Consider the following 23,244-nt stretch of genomic DNA (forward strand, 5'->3'; position numbering starts at 1 on the left):
ACATACTGATCGGTGTGAGCAAGTTGGGCTGAAGGGTCTATTTCCATGTTGTATGACTCTATATCAATCTGCATTGTTTTTCTTGGTAGAAGTGAGTGTACAGAAGCCCAATGCAATTGGCAGCTGAAAGTCTAATTCCATTCAGTAATGACTCCACCAATCCAGTAGCTGGAGGAACTGTGTAACAGTTGTAGTTGTTTTCTCTGTCCAAAACAGCCAAGATAAGAATCACTCCTACACTTAATCCTGCATTGCTTTATGCCCTCTACTGTTCTTCACCCGAGTTTTGGTGCTATCATTTACAAATCAACTGCTGAAGGATATTCAATATGATAGTCAAACTCAACAGACATACTGAGAAGTGCAAAGCATTCTGTGAAAAGATTAAAGATCAGTAATGTGAGATGGTTCTCTTGTATCCAACATAGCATCCACCATTTCCTAACAAATTTCAGATATGCAATATTGTAAGATTGTAAATTGAAGATAAATCTCCTTGCCAAACATTTCAATGTCCGCTATAGAAAATGCAACAATAAACCAGGAAGAATAGTAGAATCAGGTTTATATCATGCAAATATTATAAGAACAGCAGATGGCAGCACTTAACCTAAACTGTTTTAATCACTTTCTGTTCAGTAACATCACAATTTAATTATGATGACTTTCAGTCTTCTAGCATCAATACTTTCTGGTTGATTCAATTCACTTATACATCTCAAGTGCACAAAAGGGACACCTAAAGTGAAACCAGTACTTATCGGCATTTTCATGTATTTCCTTTTCCAAAGATTTATATGTAGGCTATAGAAAATTGCTTTTCTGGAAGATAATTATTTTGTAACTAATGTGAAGATCCCAATAAAATTGCTCAATGTCAAATAAAGCTATACTTAATCATTTTAAAGAAAAAAAACTTTAACAATGAAATAAATAAACCAAATCAAAGTTCATTTTGAAAAGCATCACAATAAAGTTTGATAATGACAATGCTATATTGAGCACCCTATCCGTTTTTCCTTTATTTTCTTGAATGTTAATATCCAAACATCTGCAATACAGTTCATTGCTCATAGATAATTGATAGTAAAAGGTAAAAGATGACATTAGCCCTCCATTTAGATGAGGTCCTTCATATCAGCTCACCATTTTCAAGCTTCTATGGCTGAAGAATGCCCTGCATGTTATCATAGGGGACTACTCAGTGCTAAAACATAAACTATGGAGCTCTTCTGTTTCAGGTTTGTCATAATTTGCTATTTGTCACTTCATCCTACAACTTGATAAACACTTTGAGAGGTTAAAAAAGCCAGGGTCATACACAAGGTACCCTATTTCCCCAGTTATAAAACAGTAAAACAACTTTTTGTTTAGCAAATACCTTTCAAATGCTGATAAAATGATAGTCCAACTTTTAATGAGTATCCTGTTAAATCTCAAAATAATATGAACACTTTTAGGAACTTTAACATATATAATTTCAATCACGATGTAACATGATGAACTTCTCATTGGAATCCATTCTTTGCCCATCCACTGAGTCCAACAAAAAAGGTTTACTTACGGTTTTTTTTTTAGGCCATTAACCATTTTATCCATTCATTGTCCCATTGGATGGTCCTAATAAGTAACTAAATTGTTTCCTATATAGTTCATTAGCCATTGTTAACCAGCATACAAACAACATATTTATACATAGGAAGGAAACAAAGGAGATGCACTTATTTCCAAAATCATAGTTTTCCATTTGCTGTTAAACTGGAGATAAGCTGTGGACAATTTAGATACAACTATGGGATGATTTTTCTTCCTTGATGACTTGGCCAACAAATGAATAAATTAAAATGTTCTTAATGAACCTAAATTAATCAAGCGTGTTAAATAATTCCATTCAGTGAAAAAGAATAAGCAACTCCCATGTTTTAATTTAGTGTTCTGTGACTAATAAGACTGGAGTGCAGGCATGAAATTGCTTCCCTTATAGTCCATTAGCCATCATTAACCAGCATATAAATAACATATTAAAATAAAATAAATAGATTTATTGGGATTGTTATTTTTGTTAATACAATGCCACTTACAACAGTGATATCTAAAAACAAACTTTAAATAAAAATGTTTAAATTTATTTTAAAATCTAAATCCAGAGAAATTGAAGCACTATCCCCCAGTGGCTTTATAATGTAACTATGCTTGCTTGCACCTTTCTGGCTCTCCCAAAGTCAACACACCACATTAGGGATGGGTTCATAGATTTGTGTTTCACTTGCTTTGAAGTCATAATTTAGTTTTTTTGGAAATGGGGTGTCCCTTTCCAATTGTAAGACTCATGGTTCTGCATTTTATTTGTCTTTCTGAACCACAAGAGTTGTAGTTTGCTACATTTTTGATGCTTCCTTTCCCCTCTAATTCTGCTGTAATCATTTAATTTTCCTCAGTCCCATTGATGAGTCCCTCGGGCACTCCATCCCAACATGGACGTGTATCAGGTATTTGTTTTGCTCTTTCTCTGTTCTCCTGTCCTTTGGTTTTACTATATTTTAAAAAAACGTTAATTATTAACATCCAGCGGTTCTGTTGAAAAGTCACAGCCTTGAACATTAACTGTTTCTCTAACTAGGTTTAACTATATTCTGCTTTTATTCTATTTTCACCATCCAAAGAAGTTTGCTATTGGTTCAGAAATGATCATTTATCCCACATTTTTGTGTGAAATTGTGTGCAAATTTGTGTGCTATTGAGGGCACAAGGTTAATTCCCGGAATGGCGGGACTGTCGTATGTTGAAAGGCTGGAGCAATTAGGCTTGTATACACTGGAATTTAGAAGGATGAGGGGGGATCTTATTGAAACATATAAGATAATTAGGGGATTGGACACATTAGAGGCAGGAAACATGTTCCCAATGTTGGGGGAGTCCAGAACAAGGGGCTACAGTTTAAGAATAAGGGGTAGGCCATTTAGAACGGAGATGAGGAAGAACTTTTTTAGTCAGAGAGTTGTGACTCGGCACGGTAGCGCAGCGGTAGAGTTGCTGCTTTACAGCGAATGCAGCGCCGGAGACTCAGGTTCGATCCTGACTACGTGTGCTGCACTGTAAGGAGTTTGTACGTTCTCCCCGTGACCTGCGTGGGTTTACTCCGAGATCTTCGGTTTCCTCCCACACTCCAAAGACGTACAGGTATGTAGGTTAATTGGCTGGGTAAATGTAAAAATTGTCCCTAGTGGGTGTAGGATAGTGTTAATGTACGGGGATCACTGGGCGGCACGGACTTGGAGGGCCGAAAAGGCCTGTTTCCGGCTGTATGTATATGATATGATATGATATGAATCTGTGGAATTCTCTGCCTCAGAGGGCAGTGGAGGTCAGTTCGTTGGATGCTTTCAAGAGAGAGCTGGATAGAGCTCTTAAGGATAGCGGAGTGAGGGGGTATGGGGAGAAGGCAGGAACAGGGTACTGATTGAGAGTGATCAGCCATGATCGCATTGAATGGCGGTGCTGGCTCGAAGGGCTGAATGGCCTACTCCTGCACCTATTGTCTATTGTCTATTGTCTCAATCATAATGCACACCAACCCTCACAAATCATTATGTTCCCAATTTACAAAACATTTTTTTTTAATGATTCTTTCTATTTATCAACAAGATTCAAATAGCTTAATATTTCCTAATTCTATAACCTTCAGCTACAGCTGTCAGCTTTCCAATTCCTTCATTGTTTGCTCTTTATCTCACCCCTCCAGCCACAGTTTTCCAAATTGCACAGTCCCAGACCGCGTACTCTTGAAACTCTTTTGCTCAACTGAAACACTGCACTCCTTCAACACACATATACCAAAATATTCTTCTTGGATCATGCTTTCTTGTCAAATCATCATGATCTAAGTGAAGCATTTAAACATGGCAGATTTTTAAATGTAATGCTGGCAGTATGCATATCAAGAACTTATGAACACATGACCCATGAGTTTCCGTCCATTAAAATTAATGGCTACAAAATTACAGTCAAAGATTACACAGATTGGTGATAATTCTCTCCCACACATGACCATGAAAGTGGTAACTTGATTATCTAAAATGTATTTTTTGCACACGTAGATTTAATAAAGGCTTAACATAAAAATATGCTTTAAAAATAGCTTACATTAAAATTGTTTTCACTTTTCTATTTACCTGATTGAGTTAACGATCCTGCCAATGTCATCTTCTGTGTCATCTCTCTCACTGTGTAAACCATTTTGTACTGATTTTAAAGAAGATCTGCTCAGCACATTCTCAGACCTGCTACTGGTGAGTGAGTGTCTCAGGGGACTTTCAATACTTGAATACTCCTCATCCGTTTTCGACCTTTCTTCGCTAACTCCAGCTTCCTGGATTTCTCGCTGTTCAGCAACCTGAATCAGCTTCTGGTGTAGCAGTTCAGGAGTTTCTTTCATGCGTTGTTGAATCAGTGGTGTGAGTGGGGCTTCAAAGCTGATACAGCTGTCTGTCTCATCAGTCAGTGACAAAACATCCAAAGAATCCAGGCTACTGTACGAAGTGCCTTTCATAAGATCAGATTCTACAATTCTTTCAAATGTAGAACTGAATCCATCTCGGCTGTCCTTCACTTGGACTTGTTCGTTTACTACTGTTGTGTCATCTAGCATCCTCTCTTCAATTACCAACCTGTTAACAAATCATGACAACAAAGAAAATTAGTATATTTTTAATTCACTACCATAATGAATCCATTTGCTATTTTACTGAAAATAAATAATTTATTGAAGCATAACTGTCACCTTTAATTAACATTTGAACATTGTAATGAACATTATTAATCCATCAATAATATTGTAATTTTCAAATGCAAAAAGACAGGATAGATTGTTCACTCATATCCACTGTTTTCCAGATAATATTAAGGAACATGATAAATGGTACAGTCAAAATAACCACTTATTTCAAGAGCTTACTTAGTAATACAATAGACCAACTGTTAAGACTACTTTAAAAGCATTTTTGTAATGAGACAGATATTTTATCTTTTGTTCCATTAATTTCGGGATAACAAACATTTTAGATGATCTCATAATCTTGCTTAACATGTCCAACATCAATTTATTTAGCATTTATGCATTTGGTTCATTTCACATCCATTTCTAGATCATTTGAATGCGAGGCTTCTCCGAATTGCAACACATGTACAGTTGAAATGTCTTAGACTGAGCAAAGTTGGAGTCATGTGAACATAAGAAATAGTAGAAGTAGAGAATATAACCTATCAAGCCCGCTCCGCTGTTGCAAAATACCATTAACAAACTTCTATTTTACCTCCATTTTATTTTTCTGACCCCTATATCTTTTGGCAAAACGTTGTCAATTCTGTCTTCAATATATTCATCGACTGAACATCCACAGTCATCTGAAGGAAGTGAAATCCAAAGATTCACAATTCTAGGCAGCCAGAGATAACATCCGCTAGCATCTATCCTGTTAAGATGATCATGACCATGAACTTTTGTACATTGTGTTTCTTTCAGGCTGGCGATGGAAATATTTGAATTACATTTTATTGTCAATTCAGCACTTGTGGTGCACAAAACTCACCATTTCAAATCTTATTTTACAACAAAGATAGATAGCATCACAGGATTGAATATTTGCTATCCAAAATGAAATATAAGGATTATATATCTGAACTAAACTTCCCTGAGCAATCTGGACAGCTACACTGGATCCATTAAGCTAAATCTGAATTGCAACTTTACATTTAAAAACTTTGGCAAAAAGATGACTATGGAATTTCCACATCCCACATTCCAAAACTCATACCCCACTTTTCAAATTGTGAATCACTGGGGGCAATTTTGACTCAAAAACATATATTCAAATACAAGCCACAAGCTTTGAATTTGCTGAAATATTTCACTTTTGGGTCTAATCAGTGTCTCCCTCTGAGCAGGGCTCTCTTCTAGACAACAGACACAGTCTAAGCTTGGTGGCGCAGCGATAGAGTTGCTGCCTTACAGCACCAGAGACCCGGTTTCAATTCTTTCCACGTATGCTTATCTATATGGAGTTTGTACTTTCTCCCCGTGTCCTGCAAGTAGTCCCACAAACATTTTATTGATCACAAATGGAGGTTAATGTTAAGTGTAAACCATTGACCCAAAGCCCAAATAATGAAGAATTTATTCATATGTTCAGGTTATGAAGAGCAACTTGCAACATTATATTGGAAAGTCCTGATGGTGGAGTCTGCCTATGGAGAGGCAAATTTTAAAATGTTGGGAAGAGAAAATGTTTTGCTTTATCATAATGCTGGAAAGAGTGCAGCAGAAATTCACACAATGGTACCGGGTCTGGAGCGCTCAAGTTCTAATAAGAGGGTGAATAGATTTGGACTGTTTTCTCTGGTGCATAGGAAGATGGGGTTAGCTTGTATACAAAACTATGAATGACCTGGATAAGATGAATAGTCATGGTCTTTTTCCCAGTGTATGGGAGTCTAAACGTAGAGGGTACTAGACCAAACCTCTCCTGCATTGGTGCGGCACCCTCTCCTCCCCCACTCCCCCTTCCCTCTCCCCACCCCTCCCCCTCCTCTCCCTCCCCCTCCCCCCCTGCCCCCTCCCTTTTAGTATATAGATATATAGAGTTTTAGTATATAGATATGTTTAAGGTGAGAGAGAAAAGATTTAAGAGACCTAGGGGGCCACTTTTGTCACCCCGAGGGTGGTGGGTAAATGAAACAAGCTGACAGATGGAGCTGTAGAGGTAGGTATAATTACAGATTTAAAAGAATATGTAGACAAGTACATGGATAGGAAAGGTTCAGAGACTTACAGTCCAAATACAGGCAAATGGGACAAACTCAGGTAGGCAACTTGGTCAGCATGGACAAGTTGGGCTAAAGGCTCTATTTTTGAGCTGCATAACTATATGACTTCTATAAAATACAAAAAAAGATTGTGAAGGCAATCAGGTTTGATAAAGGAAAACATGAGAGGGTCTTTGCTGAAGTAGAAATAAAATAAAATGCTGGAGTTCAGCTGAAAAATAATCTCTTAAGTAAAATAACCAGATGATGTGGAAGTGTGACAGGTGATTTATTTTGTATAATACAAAGATAAATTGCACCAATTAAATTAAATTAATCTGATCATTATCAATCCTCATTACATGACTGTTTTGAAATCAGCGTTAATGTTTTACAACAATAATTCCTTGAATCTGTTTCAAAAGCTACATGTGAAATATATATAATATAAGAAAATAACTGCAGATGCTGGTACAAATCGAAGGTATTTATTCACAAAATGCTGGAGTAATTCAGCAGGTCAGGCAGCATCTCGGGAGAGAAGGAATGGGTGACATTTCGGGTCGAGACCCTTCTTCAGACTGATGTCAGGGGGGCGGGACAAAGGAAGGATATAGGTGGAGACAGGAAGATAGAGGGAGATCTGGGAAGGAGGAGGGGAAGAGAGGGACAGAGGAACTACCTAAAGTTGGAGAAGTCGATGTTCATACCACTGGGCTGCAAGCTGCCCAGGCGAAATATGAGGTGCTGTTCCTCCAATTTCCGGTGGGCCTCACTATGGCACTGGAGGAGGCCCATGACAGAAAGGTCAGACTGCGAATGGGAGGAGGAGTTGAAGTGCCTGGCCACCGGGAGATCAGTTTGGTCAATGCGGACCGAGCGCAGGTGTTGAGCGAAGCGATCGCCGAGCTTGCGCTTGGTTTTGCCGATGTAAATAAGTTGACATCTAGAGCAGCGGATGCAATAGATGAGGTTGGAGGAGGTGCAGGTGAACCTTTGTCTCACCTGGAAAGACTGTTTGGATCCTTGGATGGAGTTGAGGGGGGAGGTAAAGGGACAGGTTTTGCATCTCGTGCGGTTGCAGGGGAAAGTGCCTGGGGATGGGGTGGTTTGGGTAGGAAGGGATGAGTGGACCAGGGAGTTACTTTATTGGAAGTGAAGTGTATGAAGTCAGTGAGTTCTGCATGGGTACAAGAGGTAGCACCAATGCAGTCGTCGATGTATTATATATGTGAAATATATAATCATCTAATCAACATCACCAAGTGGCCCAATTGTGAGTATCACAATTGTGAACAAGTGTGGATACAGAGTTTATCAACACTAATAAATACTAAGACATCCAGATTCAGATGATAGGCAGGAGTAATGAATACTACTGACCAGAGGAAGAACACATGGAAGGTTAAATTTCAAATGCACAAGCATTCCCATGCAATATGCATGGATGTGATCATAATGCTTTGGCCAGTGCATCAACACTGCAAACATCAATAGGATTGTACACACAGAGCATACATGACATACAAAGTACATACATGCTAAGTTCACATTTTCATGTAAGTTAGTTGGTGAATCAGTGACACAGCAGTTGGTATTGCTGCCTCACAAGTCCAGGGACCCAGTGCTTGATGTCTGCAGAATTTGTACATTCTTCCTGTGAATGTATGGGTTTCCTTTGGGTGTTCTAGTTTCCTTCCACATCCCAGAGGCTTGCAGGTTGCTTGGTTGATTAGTAAGAGTAGATTTCCCCTTAGTATATCATGATAAAAAGATTTCAAAGGCAAGTATATTGGCAAATGTTAAAGACAATCAATTGCTGTGGTAAAGAGAAATAAGGAAAACCGAATGTGATTAATAGGAAACATGTTAGCATGTTAGATATTAATAGTTAGCATGAACCTGGTGGGTCAAATGGTTTTTCTCAGAGTTGTAATTAGTAAGTATTCTAGCATAACACCAAATGATCACATACTTTGCAATCCTTATGCCAACATTGGTCCTTTACCTAGAACACAAAGTGCCTCAGCGAGTCAGGCAAATTTCATCATCTGCGGTTCCTGATGTCAACTGACCCGCTGAGTTACTCCAGCACTCTGTGTTCTACACAAGATTCCAGCATCTGCAGTTTCTTGTGTCTCTGTTGTTCCTTTGTCTATCAGCATCTATCATTACTGCTGTCACAACATAGGCAGACTAAAAGATTCAACCTTCAACTCAAGGGGTGATGATCGTGGAAACTGAGCTTGAAATCAATATAGGGAATGGGTGATAATGAGAGGGCCGAGGAGCATCCTTTATCCTTTGCTTTTTACTCCCATTTTCATCTTTTATCAGGAGATATTCATCTAAACACAGGCAGTCACTGAGCCATAACAATGTATTGCCATCTAAAATTCAATTTCAAGGGACCTTTTATTTCTAAAATTATTAAAGGGAATATCATTCCATTCATGGCCAGCATAAATCCACTCCAACTTGCTATTAAAAGTTTTTGAGGCAGGTAATTGCACTTCAACCCCAAAAGCTTTAGGTGATAAAATGCAGATTAATTATAAGCTCTGATATTTGTTAGTATTTATGGTAAATACATCTTAAGTGATGTAAACATAAGCTAGTGGGCATCAAAATCCGTACAAAACTAGCATTATCAAGTATATTCTAATCACTAAAAATATTAGAAACCCTCAGCAGTTTCAGCAGCATCTGTGGAAAGAGAAACAGAATTTATGTCAGAAACGCTTCTTCAGATAACTGGTACCATTAATTTATCCATTTGTTTCAGATTTCCAACACTTACACTTTATTTATTTTTATGTTACATCACAACAGCTGAAATGAATGTTTTGTTTCGCATTTCCAGCATCTGTTCTCCAATGCAATTTTTATAAAGTATGACTTTAATATGCATAATAATAATGTAAAACATTACTTATGCTTTTTAAATCTACTAATAATTTTCACTACTTCCTATAAGTCTGAATTCATATGTTCCATTGCCAACAGTAAAAACCAACATGATTATGCAAAATCAGGCACCATGGCGATTAACAATTGCCTATGTCTAGGCTGGTAAGAAACCCTGATACTCTTATACCTTTCATCCGACAAATTACCTTTTCTGCTCCTCTTCATAACATTTCATCTCTGTGTCAATTCTATGTGTGTTGCTTTCCTCAAATGAAATATTGCAGTCATTTTTCTCAGACATTTCCATGATTTTGACATTTTCTGATCTTTCACTTGTATTCTCCTTAGTTTTTAATTCACAGTTTATTCCATTTGCCAATGCTCCAGTCAACCTCTCAGCAATTTTGACATCAGCACATTGCATGCTTGGTTCTGCTGCCACATCAAATTCAAGTGAAAGACTAAGAGTGTTCTTTGTGTCTATATTATACTCTTGGTCATGGTCTCTGGGCATTCTTATGCCCTGCATCTCATTTTTCTGATTAGTTATCGTTCCTAAATTTTCAGGTGCATTGTTTGGTCTCTCGTCTCCAAGCTTTGGACAGTGATCAGTTGTTATCTCCTCAGAAGTTACATCTGGAGGACATTTAGCATTTAATGAATCCATCTTTAGAAAGATCTGCTCATGCTTATTTAGAGCTTCACCATTTGTGGACGATGGCTGATGTTTCCTTCTGCTTTTGGTAGATGTTTGCTGCTTATTCTCGATACCATCCTCTGAGGTATAAGATGTTTTCTGGTCTTGGTTCATGTCAAAATATAATATGCGTATAATCTTTGTGTCGTTTAGCAGTTCTCTGTTCTGTCACTATCACTGGGGCAAACTTTAATCTGTTGGAAAATTGGATAAACCTAAAGACAAATGATATAAAATAATGTTACATTAAACAGAAAGAATGCAATATATTACAGGAAATAATTATTACAAACCAATTCACTTACATTATATTTTTAATATAACAGTATGATTTAAGATGTTGTAAAAGATCAAGGTCTTGTAACCCTTCTAAAAAAGTAACTTTCCCCTTCATCTTGAACCTGTGTCCTCTGGTCCTCGATTCCCCTACTCTGGGCAAGAGATTCTGTGCATCTACCCGACCTATTCCTCTCATGATTTTATATGCCTCAACAAGATCACCCCTCATCCTCCTGTGCACCAAGCAATAGAGACCCAGCCTACTTAAAATCTCCCTATCGCTCAGACCATCTAGTCCTGGAAACATCCTTGTAAATCTTCTCTGAACCCTTTCAAGCTTGACAATATCATTCCGATAACATGGTGCCCAGAACTGAACACAATACTCTAAATACAGTCTCACCAACGTCTTACACAACTGTAACATGGCCTCCCAACGTCTATACTCAATACTCTGACTGATTCACATAGAGTTGTGACCTTGTGGAATTCTCGGCCATGGAAGGCAGTAGAGGCCAATTCAATGGATGAATTTAAAAGAGAGTTAGATAGAGCTCTTGGGGCTAGCGGAATCAAGGGGTATGGGGAAAAGGCAGGCACGGGTACTGATTGTGGATGATCAGCCATGATCACATTGAATGGCGGTGCTGGCTCGAAGGGCTGAATGGCCCCCTCCTGCACCTATTTTCTATGTCTCTATGTTTCTATGACTGCTGAGTGCCAATGTGCCAAAAGCCTTAATAAGCCAAATATTACACAAGGTTAGAAATTCAAGGTTAGAGCAATTGTTTTCAACTATTTTACAGGTGACCCACCAACCAGATGGTTCATCCGCTCAACCCAATAATGATAACTAGCTAACATATAAATCTAATTGTATCTACCAATCAAGCCATTATTTTAAGCATGAGGCAGCCTTTAACCCATTTCCACTCTGGCTTGAAAGCAGGGGTCAAATTTGAAACCACAAGGTGCAACTGTATAAAGAAGGAACATTACATTAGAACAGCACCTGGGATGTTACACAGGTGGCGGGATCCCTTCTGTGCAGGATCAGGCTGCAAGAAAAATCAAGTTTGAAGGCCCTTTTTTAACAAGCTAAAACCGACCTGAGGGTCCCGACCCCTATTTTGAAAATCACTGACATGAGACACTTCTTTTAAGTGCTATAAAACGGCATTTCAACATAAAATTGATCATTAATCACAATAAATTATTTATTGCATGCCTCATGTTTCATATAATGTTATATATGCTAAAAAACTAAGTGGATATATCAGCAAGTTTGGATGAGATATTGGCTGTTCAAAAAGCAAGGGAGAAAATGGCAGGGACTCTAACTACCAATTTTGAATCCTCCCTGAGTATATACATGGTGCCAATTGACTACAGAATGGCTAATAATGGTGGAAATCAAGAGAGAAAGAGAGTTAACATTGTACCTCAGCGATTTATCTCTTGATGAAAGTTCATTGACCTGGAATGTTAATTCCACTTCTTTCTCCACAGATGCTGCCTGACCTGCCAGATATTTCTTGCACTTTCTGTCTTTATTTCCGATTTCTAGTATCTGTAATATTGTGCTTTTCCTAGTATTGTACTATAGTTTAAAAAGGTAGGTGGGGAATAAACCGAGTAATTGTAGGCCAGGAAGTTTTCCTTTGATGATTATCAGATTATTGCAATCAATCTTTATTTAGATTGGCATACATTAATTAAAGACAGTCAACAGGGAATTATTCTTGAATTCTATACATCATCACTTGAGCCACCACATCACAGGGAAGATGTGATTGCATTGGAAGGGGTACAGAGGAGATCTATGAGGATGCTATTCAGACCAGAGAATAGCAATAAAGATTGGATAAGATGAGGTAAACTCACGGATTATACTTGTCTCCAAAGCATGTAGATGTTTATTGTTTTTTTATTTTCAATAAAGAAAATGATTCAACTCATATGGAGTATCAATATGGAGATGGAATAAAAGAGATTGCTAAAGGTGACCAGTCTTTTCTGGACTTCAATAGATAGGTTAATTCCATCTATATAGGTTTAGTTGGAAAGTCTGCTGGTTAATTTAATTTAAATATTTAATATCCACAAAGTCCAGTATAATTCATGTGTATTTGGAAAGTCATTAATAGTCAGAATTCATATGAAACAGACCTGGGTGGGCCAATGCTGAATTCCGAAAGGATTACTTTTGCCAAATGGAGAAATAACTGTTTCTGTTCATAAATAAATGTGAAAAGTTCAGGTATGTATAAGGTCTTTTTGGAGGAACTTAATTATTTTTAATTAATTGAAAGAGTGTCATGAACAAACAATTAAAGGTTTATAGCACCAGTTGAACTATTGACTTCACATAAACACGTGTCCTACCAACATATAGGAATTTAGTCATCAGATATTTTCAAAGAGTATAAGCATATACTAGTCATTCATGGTTGTTACACCAGATCAGATTTTCAGGTCAAAGGGAATATTATAACAGGCAAGCTTTCAATGGATCTTCAGAAAACAAAGAAGAGCAAGACTAAACACTAGTGCTGGAAACCAACATATGGTAAAATAGTCTGAAGAAGGGTCCCGACCCGAAACCACCCATTCCTTCTCTCCAGAGATGCTGCCTGTCCCGCTGAGTTACTCCAGCATTTTGTGTCTACCTTCGATTTAAACCAGCATCTGCAGTTCTTTCCCACGCATATGGTAAATATGTTCAGGTTGTGTTGTATTTTAGCAACACAGCAAACATAGACTGAAACCTAAAAATAAATAATTTGCTGTGGAGCTGATGGTGATAAAAGGGTGGTTTTCCATTTAAGCCTTGGCTTGTACTGTTTTTAGAATATTCTCTTTTTACCTATCCAAAAACTCCCTCATGTGATCTCTTGCTGATGTGATGTTTATATTCCCGAACATGTCAGATGGGCGGCACAGTGGCGCAGCGGTAGAGTTACTGCCTTACAGCGCCAGAGTCCTGGGTTCGATCCTGAATACGAATGGTGTCTGTACGAAATGTGTACATTCTCACTGTGACCGCGTGGGTTTTCTCCAGGTGCTCCAGTTTCCTCGCACATTCCAAAGATGGAAAGGTTTGAAGGTTAATTGGCTTTGGTAAAATTGTAAAAATTGTCCCTAGTGTGTGGGATAATGTTAGTGTATGGTGATCGCCTTAACAATTTTTTTTTCTTCTGCCTTAACAATGATGCTTCCTAATATGGTCAGCACCATCTCGTCCAATGTGATTAGATAATAGGGATATCCCATTGCCTTTAGTTGTTCTCTGGTTATGTGCCGATTTAGCTTGCATGGGGAAATGTCTCAAAAGTTAGCATTGTGTATCTTGTTTGGGTGATGTGCCTGTCATAGTGTGGATTTGAGATCAACAATGGTGCTGAGTGCATTTGAAAACAGTGAAACCCATAATATTAAGGTTTGTGTGTGATTGATGTAGAGTGCTGGTAGGTGAGCATTGGGAGTTTGGTGAATTGAACAGAATTGTAGTATCAGAAAGCACTGATACCTTCTTTCTCACATAGTCAGTAATTCTACATATTTTCCCAACTATAATGTGCCTCAACATGAGACCTGTTTTAGACAGTGCAGGATGGGTTTAGCAACCTATTATACCGGACTCACTGCCAATGCTTGCAGTCAAAGAAATTAATAGTGAATGCAGGCTGCGTGAAATTGACATTGTACTTTCTTTCCTTTCAATAGGCACGGCTGAATTGTGCTGTGCAATTTTGTGAGCTGCTCAAATGGTTTTCATTGCTTCAGAATAAAATCAAATTTAAACAAAAGAAATGAATGGTGGAAGAATTCAAAGATTAAGAAAAACAGAAAACAATAGGAATTAATATCAATTTTGAAGAAAATGAAAAGGGTGTATATCCCACTGCTCCCATTTTTGACCTTTGTTCAGTAACTCTTTGTGGGAAATATACATCCCTAGGTTGCTTGCAATGAACACTGAAATCATAGGAGGCTTATTTGGCCAGTGCCAATGATCTCCAACTCTTAACCATCTGGCTTACCCCATTCCCCAGTGTGGCTTGTAAAAATAAATTATATGGTTGTCTGAAGAAAATTATTTAAAAGGTGTTTTTGACAAAGAATTACAGTCAAATAACATTTGTGCAAAGATTTTTGGGTCTTCCCTTTAATTCAATTTCTGAATTTAAATTTTTTTGTTTAATTTTACTGCCTTGCTGATAATAATAACATGATAACATCTCTATCAAACCAATCATTAACATCTTAGCCAGTAAGGATGACACCATACACAAATGTAATGCGTTCCCTATGTTTAATTCATGTGCCTGGATAAATCACATATATTAGCCTGAATTTTGCTGTTCTGCACAGAATACGTAAGTTGTAAACTTACTAGTGAAGTCTATCATCTATATTCCTCCAGTGCTCCACTTCTCATGGTCTCATGTAGAGCAGCAATGGCACATCAGCATACCAAATATCCCCCAGCAATCACGCTGGGGAATCCGCTCATTAAATGACCTACTGTAGGTTCGGCAATCCCAAATATTTGAATGAGAACTGTAGTGTAGTGAAGGAAGAAATTATATTCATTTTCATTATTTATGTAATGTTTTTAATTATTGAAAGTTGTTTGAATGTTTTAGTTGTTGTTTTATCTCAAAAAAATACTCAAAAAGATTGAAAAATGTATAGGAATTGGAACGAGGATAAAGCTGAATGTGGACCTTTGTTGTCTGTCAAAGATTTTCAAATGATGCTTTGTGGGAAGGACATGTTCTTGGCTACCCAATCTACCCATGCTCGAGGACTTTCTGCCATTTGGGTCCTTGGGCAACAGTATCTCCACAGAAAAATCCATGTTAATTTGTCTAGTTGCTTGATTTTTGTTTGTCAGCCATCTGAATTGTCTTTGATAAAGTGGTGAGGAACAGCATCTTGATACATTATAGTCCAATGAGTAGGAAATGCCAACATTTAGGTCTAGTAATGAAGAATGAAAAGTGGTACAATTACAAATCAGGGAGATATAGCATTTTGGTTTATTGTCACGTGTGCCGAGGTACGGTGAAAAGCTTTTGTTGCGTGCTAACCAGTCAGCGGAAAGACAACACATGATTACAATCGAGCCATTTACGGTGATAAGATACTTATCATATTATTGATATATAACGGAGAGGAACTTAGAACTATTCACATATGTCTGCTGTCCTTGTCTTAGATTGTGTAATTTGTGTGTTTTGGAGGTGAAGTTCAAGTAGCCTTGACAAGTAACTTCAATCCATTTTGTAAATTGTTCAAGCAGCAGCCACATACATAGGGAAGTGTGTGAATGTTTGAGTGGTAGATAGAGTACCAGCCAAGAGTGCAGCTTTGTAATAGGTGAAGTTGATGTTCTTGGGTACTATTGGAGCTATTTTGGTCTTGACAAGTGGAGAATCTTATAACATATTTCAAGAATAGGCAATGCTGTAGAGACCTAAGCAAACTAGATACTTTATACTTACCATCATTTTAATCAGGAGCAGGAGCAATTCACAGTTAAACCAAAGGCTATTGCCAGCCATTGTTCAACATTGCTCCTCATATATCTCGGTGGCTGGAGAAACCAGCCACTCAGTACTAAAAAAATAACAATTAAATAACAAAAAAAACACCAACTATTATAAATTGATTGTAGATATTATGTTTATAAAGCATAGTGTATAAAAGAATAGAAAGGAGAATGTTCATTGGTATTAGAGTCCCTTCATTCAGCTGTAGCAACAGTGCAGTGATACAACATAGTGAATCAGGGCAGAGCTCAATATCAAAGATTGTCTATGTACATGTAGGGAATTTTAATTATGACATCTATTTGTTTTGCATTATAAAACCAACAAGAATTCATTGTGAAGTCAAAGCAGCATGGCAGCTCCACAATTTTAATTTCAATTCACTGCATAGCCTGGATATCAACTGAATTACATCCAGACATTTTGGTCCTGATATAGTTTGTGCAAAGACAAGACCATTAATTTAGGATGCTTTAACTTCTTATTCATATACTAAGAATAAGAAGTAAGCATAATCATGTTTACAAATCTTAATGGATGGTAACCATGTACTCATCAAACAAATACCAATACCAAAATCCATTGACACCCAGAGTGAGGCATTAATCTGGAAGTTATTAAACATTATTTGGTCAGAATTCAATGATGCAAAAATAACACATGGTGTTGGGCATTAACAAATCTGTCTAAGAGTCAGAGAATTATTTGGCATGGAAACAGGCCTTTTGGTCCAACTTGTCCTTGCCTGCCAAGGTACCTACCTGAGCTCGTCCCAGTGTTTGGCCCATATCCCTCTAAACCTTTCCTATTCATATACCTGACCAAACGTCTTTTAAATATTATAATTTTACCCAACTTCACCTCTTCCTCTGGCAGTTCATTCATTATACCCATTTCCCCATGTGAAAAACTTGTCCATAAGGTCCGTTTATATCTTTCCCCTCTCACCTTAAACCCATGCACTCTGGGTTTAGAATTTCCTACTCGATCAAACACTATATTTTAATTACAGCTGCAGGGAGAATCCTGTCTGACTGCACCACTTAAAGGGATCTTCAGCAACTTGCAAATCTATTGACGTTTGATTGGAGTTAAAATAGTGGCCGAAGTCTGTAGCCATTGCATTCTTCCAGCTCTATAGAAAGTATGGTAGCTATAGTTTAGCTTGAAGTAGTAAAAGTGGAGAAATTGCTCAGAGCAGGACAACCTATCGGCACTGCTACAGTGCTGTCAAGACCTTCCAAGTAAGAATTGTCTAAAATCTGACACATGCTATAGTCACAACTGTAATTGCAGACTTCCTTAAGCCGAAGTGGGAAAGGGAAAGTTTGAGTTTGCATGCCAGAAATCTGAGCTACCACTGGAACACTTACCACCAAGGAAACTGTGACATGAGTTATTAGACAATAGAAGGATGAGGTTCACATGATGGCCACCAACTCTATACTGTAAAAGTGGTCTCGAGACACTGCACATGCCCACAAACAAAGGGTTTGTGCACACCCGCTTCCTTTCATCTCCAGCTGCTCCTTCGGAGTCTTCAGCTGAATCCTCTGGAACTGAACTCAACCCTGACCTCAGCCTCTGATGATTTAGCATCTGGGCTACATTTGAAATCACTTGTATCAAGTAACTCAGGTTTTGCTGATCCTGCCTCTAAGCCATTGTACAGTAGTGGGTGCAGACTTCATGGCTGTTGACAATGACTGTGAGATCAAACTGCCTAGTTTGGGTTGGAGGTGGTTGTTCTTGGTAGCATTAAAGAAATGCTTCAGCATAGGGATATGATGAGGAGAGGAGGTAAATAAGAGGTACAAGCATTTTTTTGTCCAAGCATTCATTCGGTCTTAAGTCTAATTTACTTTATCTGGAGTAAAAATTCGGATTAATGTAGGATTGGTGTAAAATGGGTGGCTCTTGGTCGGTATGGACTCCATGGGTTGAGGGTCTGCTTCTATGTTGGACCTCTCTGTAAATCTATTTCTTAAATGTTCATCATTGCTTGTTCTACTAAAATACAGTTTAAGGTAGATTATAACTCCACCTTTTAAAAGTCCAACATTCTGTTTTTTATTTCAGATGTCCATCATCTTTTTTTTTTTTAATTTCCATCAGTTTATTTATGACCATACATGTAATAATGGAATTGATATTGAATATTTGCAGAATCTAGATTCTACAATCTGAATTATACAATATGGATAAAGCACCATCTTAATCACTAATGTAAGGATCAAGGATCGGCTTCACATTCACCGGTGTGCAATGATTGAGGACATCTAGTGGTGGGAAGAAAATATTACATTACAATAGTCTTTATGATTAAAATTGTACAAATGGCCACATTTTATGGCAACGAGCAAAATATTCAAAATGTGTGTTAAAGAATTGCACTTGGAAGAATTGGATCTTTCCCAAATAATAATAATAATAATGCATTACATTTATATAGCGCTTTTCATATACTCAAAGACGCTTTACAGGGATTTAGAGAACATAGGGAAGTGAATAAATAAGTAAACGAACAGAGAAAGGAGACAGAAGGTGAGGTGACCTTCAGTGGTTGAAGGCAGTACTGAACAGGTGAGACTTCAGTGATGTTTTGAATGTGGTGAGTGTGGAGGAGTCTCTGACGGTTTGGGGTAGTGAGTTCCATAGGGTGGGAGCAGCGATGGAGAAAGCCCTGTCCCCCCAGGATCTGAGTTTGGTCCGGATGTGGGGGGATAGGAGATTGGCAGCAGCAGCAATTCTTTTCCCGATACATCAGTGAGCAAAGCACTTCACCTAATGGAGACAAGGGCTACCAACTCCAACATGACCATTTCTCAAAAGCCTTCCCCCCTCCCCCCTTTATGTCTTTTGAATTAACCCCTAAAATCCAATTTTAAGAAGGATGTGAATAATAGATTTACTAAAATGCTTCCAGTGATAAGGCAAGCAAAGGCAAGGTTAAGTGGGAGTTGGAACAAAAAGGTTTGAGTGGGAATTTGACAGATGTGGATAAGATCAGAGAGAAGCTATTCTCATGAGCAAATAGTCCCAGGACTAAACGTTTTCAGTATCAAGGAGTTATGAAGGTTTATTTTTTACTCAATGAAATGTTGCCTATAAAGCTGATGAGAACATAATTATTGATTATTTTCATAAGGCAAATGTGTAGGGAAGAGGGAATATAATCCTCATGACTATGCAGAAAAATATAGGTGTATGTAGGCTACTTTGGTAATGCAGTCATAACCCAGAGTCTTCTACAAATTTCATAAACCATTGATTCCACTTTATTCACAGCATATTACTTCTTCAAAGAACTGGAATGAATTGATTAAACATAATTTACCACTTACAAACCAATGGTGATGATACTATTCAGCTTCCACCTAGATGTCCATCATTAGAGAAACAATTTCAACTACAAGAAATAGACATAGAGCATGGAAACAGGCCCTTTGGCCCAACTTGCTCGCGCTTACCAAGATCCCCATCTACATTAGTCCCACCTGTCCACATTTGGCCCATACCACTCTAAACCTTTCCTATCCATGTATGTCCAAATGTTGTTTAGCAACAAACTCTTCTGGCCACTCATCCCATATACACACTACCCACTGTGTGAAAAAGTTACCCCTCAGGATCCCAATAAATCTTTCCTATCTCACTTTAAACCTATGTCCCCTGGTTCTTGATTCCCCTACTCTAGGTAAAAGACCATGTGCATTTCTCCTGCCTATTCCATCATGATCTTATACACCTCCATAAGATCACCCGCATCCTCCCTCATCTCCAAGGAATAAAGTCCTAGCCTGTCTAACCTCTCCCTATGGCTCAGGCCCCTAGGTCCTGGCAACATTCTCGTAAATCTCTTCACTCCTTCCATATTAATAATCCTAAAGAAGGAATGGCTCGGAGTTCTGGATACAGCAAAGAAAATTTATGAGAAGACATCTTAGTTTATCCAGGAATGTCCTGGAAAATTCTTTTTGCATGGATCACACATGCATGAGTCGCATTATTTTGTACGCAGGTTTTTGCAAAATATTCAAAGTCCAGTCCATGCGCTTGATGTACTGGAGTGGCTGACGATCTAGATAATCCAGAAGCTGCTGCAGGGCTTTCTCATCACCCTCAACCTGCTCGGCCAGGGAACCGACATCCCTCTCCTCGCTGGACAGCCTCTCTGTCCCGGAGGCACCTCCTGCAGCTGACCTTGCAGGCACCAGGGACAATACTCCAGTCCCTCTCCTACCGGCTCACTGCTTGTGTCCGTCATCACCAGCGGCTCACTCTTCCTCGGCTTGGCAGTCTTTTGGGCCGAACCTGGTGGCTTCCAAGCATCTCCCCTGTGGCCGCGGCCAGCCAGGTCTTTCTCCGCGGTGGCGAGCCAGGCCTGCCGCCGCCTGTAGCCACGAGGGGCTCGGCGGCTTCCCCCTACAGGTCACCAGATCCTGTGGTCTGTTGGGTCTTCCTTCATCCGGCCTGCTGGGTGTTCTAGGTGTGTTCCCAGCTCTGCAGCATCCTGGGAGCCTTCTGGTGTCACACAGCATCCCAGGAGCTAATTGAAGCCGTTTATGCCTACATTCAGGGATGGACCTAGAAAGGATTAGGACATGGATTGCCAAATGGCAAATAGCATTTCTATATCAGGTAATGACTACTTCCAAAAGAGTCCATCCACCTAATCAATATTAAGTGTTGTGGTGTCGATGGCATACGTATTGGTATATCTCATGTGCAGTGTTGAAGTAGAAGTTTCATGACTGTGAAAGATCATCAATGGAGATAAGGAACTGCCCCAATTGCAAAGTAGCACCAACTTTGTGAGTGGATTTAATGGCGATTTTGAAATGAATGGAACAGAGTTCAGTAAGTTGACAGGAGATGTGGGGTTGAGTTGGGTGAGTGAGTTGAATAGAAATAAAATGGGTTGACAGCTCTTTCAAGCGTTGGTAAGACCACATTTAGTATATAGTGAGCAATTTTGGGCACCTTATCAGAGGAAGGATGTGCTGGCTCTGGAGAGGGTCCAGAGGAGGTTTACAAGAATGATCCAAGGAAATAGTAGGTTAACCTATGATGAGCATTTGTCGGCACTGGGCCTGTACTCAATGGAGTTTAGAAGAATGTGGGGGGACCTCATTGAAATATTCAGAATAGTGAAAGGATGGAATAGAGTGGATGTAGAGAGGATGTTTCTACTAGTGGGAGAGTCTAGGACTAGAGATCATAGCTTCAGAATTAAAGGATGTTCTTTTAGGAAGGAGTTGAGGAGAAATTTGTTTAGTCAGAGGGTGGTGAATCTGTGGAATTCTTTGCCACAATAGGGTGTGGAGGCCAAGTCAATGGATATTTTTAAGGTAGAGATAGATAGATTCTTGATTAGTACAGGTGTCAGAGGTTATGGGGAGAAGGCAGGAGAATGGGGTAAGGAGAGATAGATCAGCCATGATTGAATGGCGGAGTAGACTCAATGGGCCGAATGGCCTAATTCTACTCCTGTCACATTACCTTATGATCTTATACCATGATGGCAATTCATAATATGTAAAGAGGTGAAGAAGCAAAAGAATTCAGAATATCACAGACAACTGTAATCAAAGGAGGAGCCAATACAAGATTTGAATTTCAGTTGGAATCCTTGAGGAGGGGTTGCATCCAGAGATAGTTGCTCAGAGAAGAGACGTGGCTCTGAAAGGAAGATCTGAAAGGACATCATCCAAGAATAGAAACAGATTGATGTTTTCTAGCTTTATGCCTAAGACACACCTTGACAATTTTCCACTTAGCTGGGTGCATACCAAAATTACTGCTGCTTTGGAACAGCCCGGCTGGAAGTCTGGCTCATTCTGGAGCACAGATCTTTATGACGGCTGAAATCTAGTTAGAGTGCAGAATTATTGCTACATCCTAATAGCATGTGGGGTGAATTTAATTGTCTGATGTCTATTTCTCTTAGCAGAGATGACAACAAGGAAGCATAGGTTAAGGAAGTAGGTAGAAGAATGAGTGGGGAGATGAGAATTTATTTTCCACCTAACATGTAATCCTGTTTTCTTTGCACGAGCACTGGATGACCTGCTGAGGAATTCAAGCATTTTCTATTTTAGAATCAAATGTTTTGCCATTAATCTTTAATTCACAGTCACTTTTCTTCCAAGCATGTCATGGTTAAGAAATTTACCTTTTCACTGTTTTAGGTTCTTACAGAACAGAAAATTACCATTCACCCCATGGACTGTGGAATAATAAAGGAGGCCAAGGGGAAATAAATTAAATTGGATTGAAGTCAGAATTGAAGTCAAAGATGACCAGAACCTCAGGATACTGTTTACAGAAGGCATAACGGCATTATACATATTTACTGTTTGACCTTCCCGAGGTAGAGGCAATCACATTGTTCACCATGAATACTGCATAATAAAATGAAAGGAGTACAAATATACTATTATTGTTTCACTTTGGAAATAGTGCCTTGTAAAAGAGAATAGGCTTGGTGTCCTAACTCCTGCTCTCGCACAGAAGGATGAAAAGTCTTTGCAGTTATGAGAGGGTAGAGTAAGTTTTACTGTTTTTTGACAGATGATCCTCATGCAGGGAGACATGGTAATAGCCTATCAAATAATTCATGCTCTGGTCCACAGATTTATCCACCCGCATAACCACAGCTATAACCTAGAAAATCTTAGAAATATGAAAAATATGATACTTCAACCACGATATGAGGCCAGAATCAATATATTCCATTATGAAGCACGTTTATTGAAAATGTGATGTTTTTACTTCAGACTTCCAGAATTCTTACTTCCATCAGTAATTTCAGATAATTATTCTGCTTCTTGTATCACAGCTGGCCTGTTGACCCATTTTACCCTTTCTTCACCTTGTACTTCTCTTTTATCATTTTATGTCTACTGCCTTTCGCCTAATCACTGATTTCTACTTTTGATCGCTGCTTCCCCTCTGCATTTTCAGTCTTCATTATTTCAATTAGGAACAGTTCTGATA

At 38.6% G+C, this 23,244-nt stretch overlaps 1 protein-coding gene across 7 annotated transcripts in view; it reads right to left on the reverse strand.

Moving 5' to 3' along the window:
• Positions 1-23,244, reverse strand: part of psd2 (pleckstrin and Sec7 domain containing 2) — a 105,671-nt gene that overhangs the window by 52,834 nt on the left and 29,593 nt on the right. For 3 of the 7 annotated variants that reach the window (XM_078411504.1, XM_078411505.1, XM_078411503.1), the window contains 2 exons: positions 9,918-10,623; positions 4,173-4,667 (listed from right to left, as the gene is read on the reverse strand). In XM_078411504.1, the coding sequence (XP_078267630.1) occupies positions 4,173-4,667; positions 9,918-10,522 (1,100 nt within the window). In that variant the 5' untranslated portion in view covers positions 10,523-10,623. Of the gene's footprint in view, positions 1-4,172; positions 4,668-8,339; positions 8,434-9,917; positions 10,624-23,244 lie in introns of those variants that run through there. The other 4 variants (XM_078411508.1, XM_078411507.1, XM_078411510.1 and 1 more) reach the window with 3 other exon arrangements.

The sequence above is a fragment of the Rhinoraja longicauda genome, chromosome 14 (assembly GCF_053455715.1).
Source record: "Rhinoraja longicauda isolate Sanriku21f chromosome 14, sRhiLon1.1, whole genome shotgun sequence".
NCBI lineage: Eukaryota > Metazoa > Chordata > Chondrichthyes > Rajiformes > Arhynchobatidae > Rhinoraja > Rhinoraja longicauda.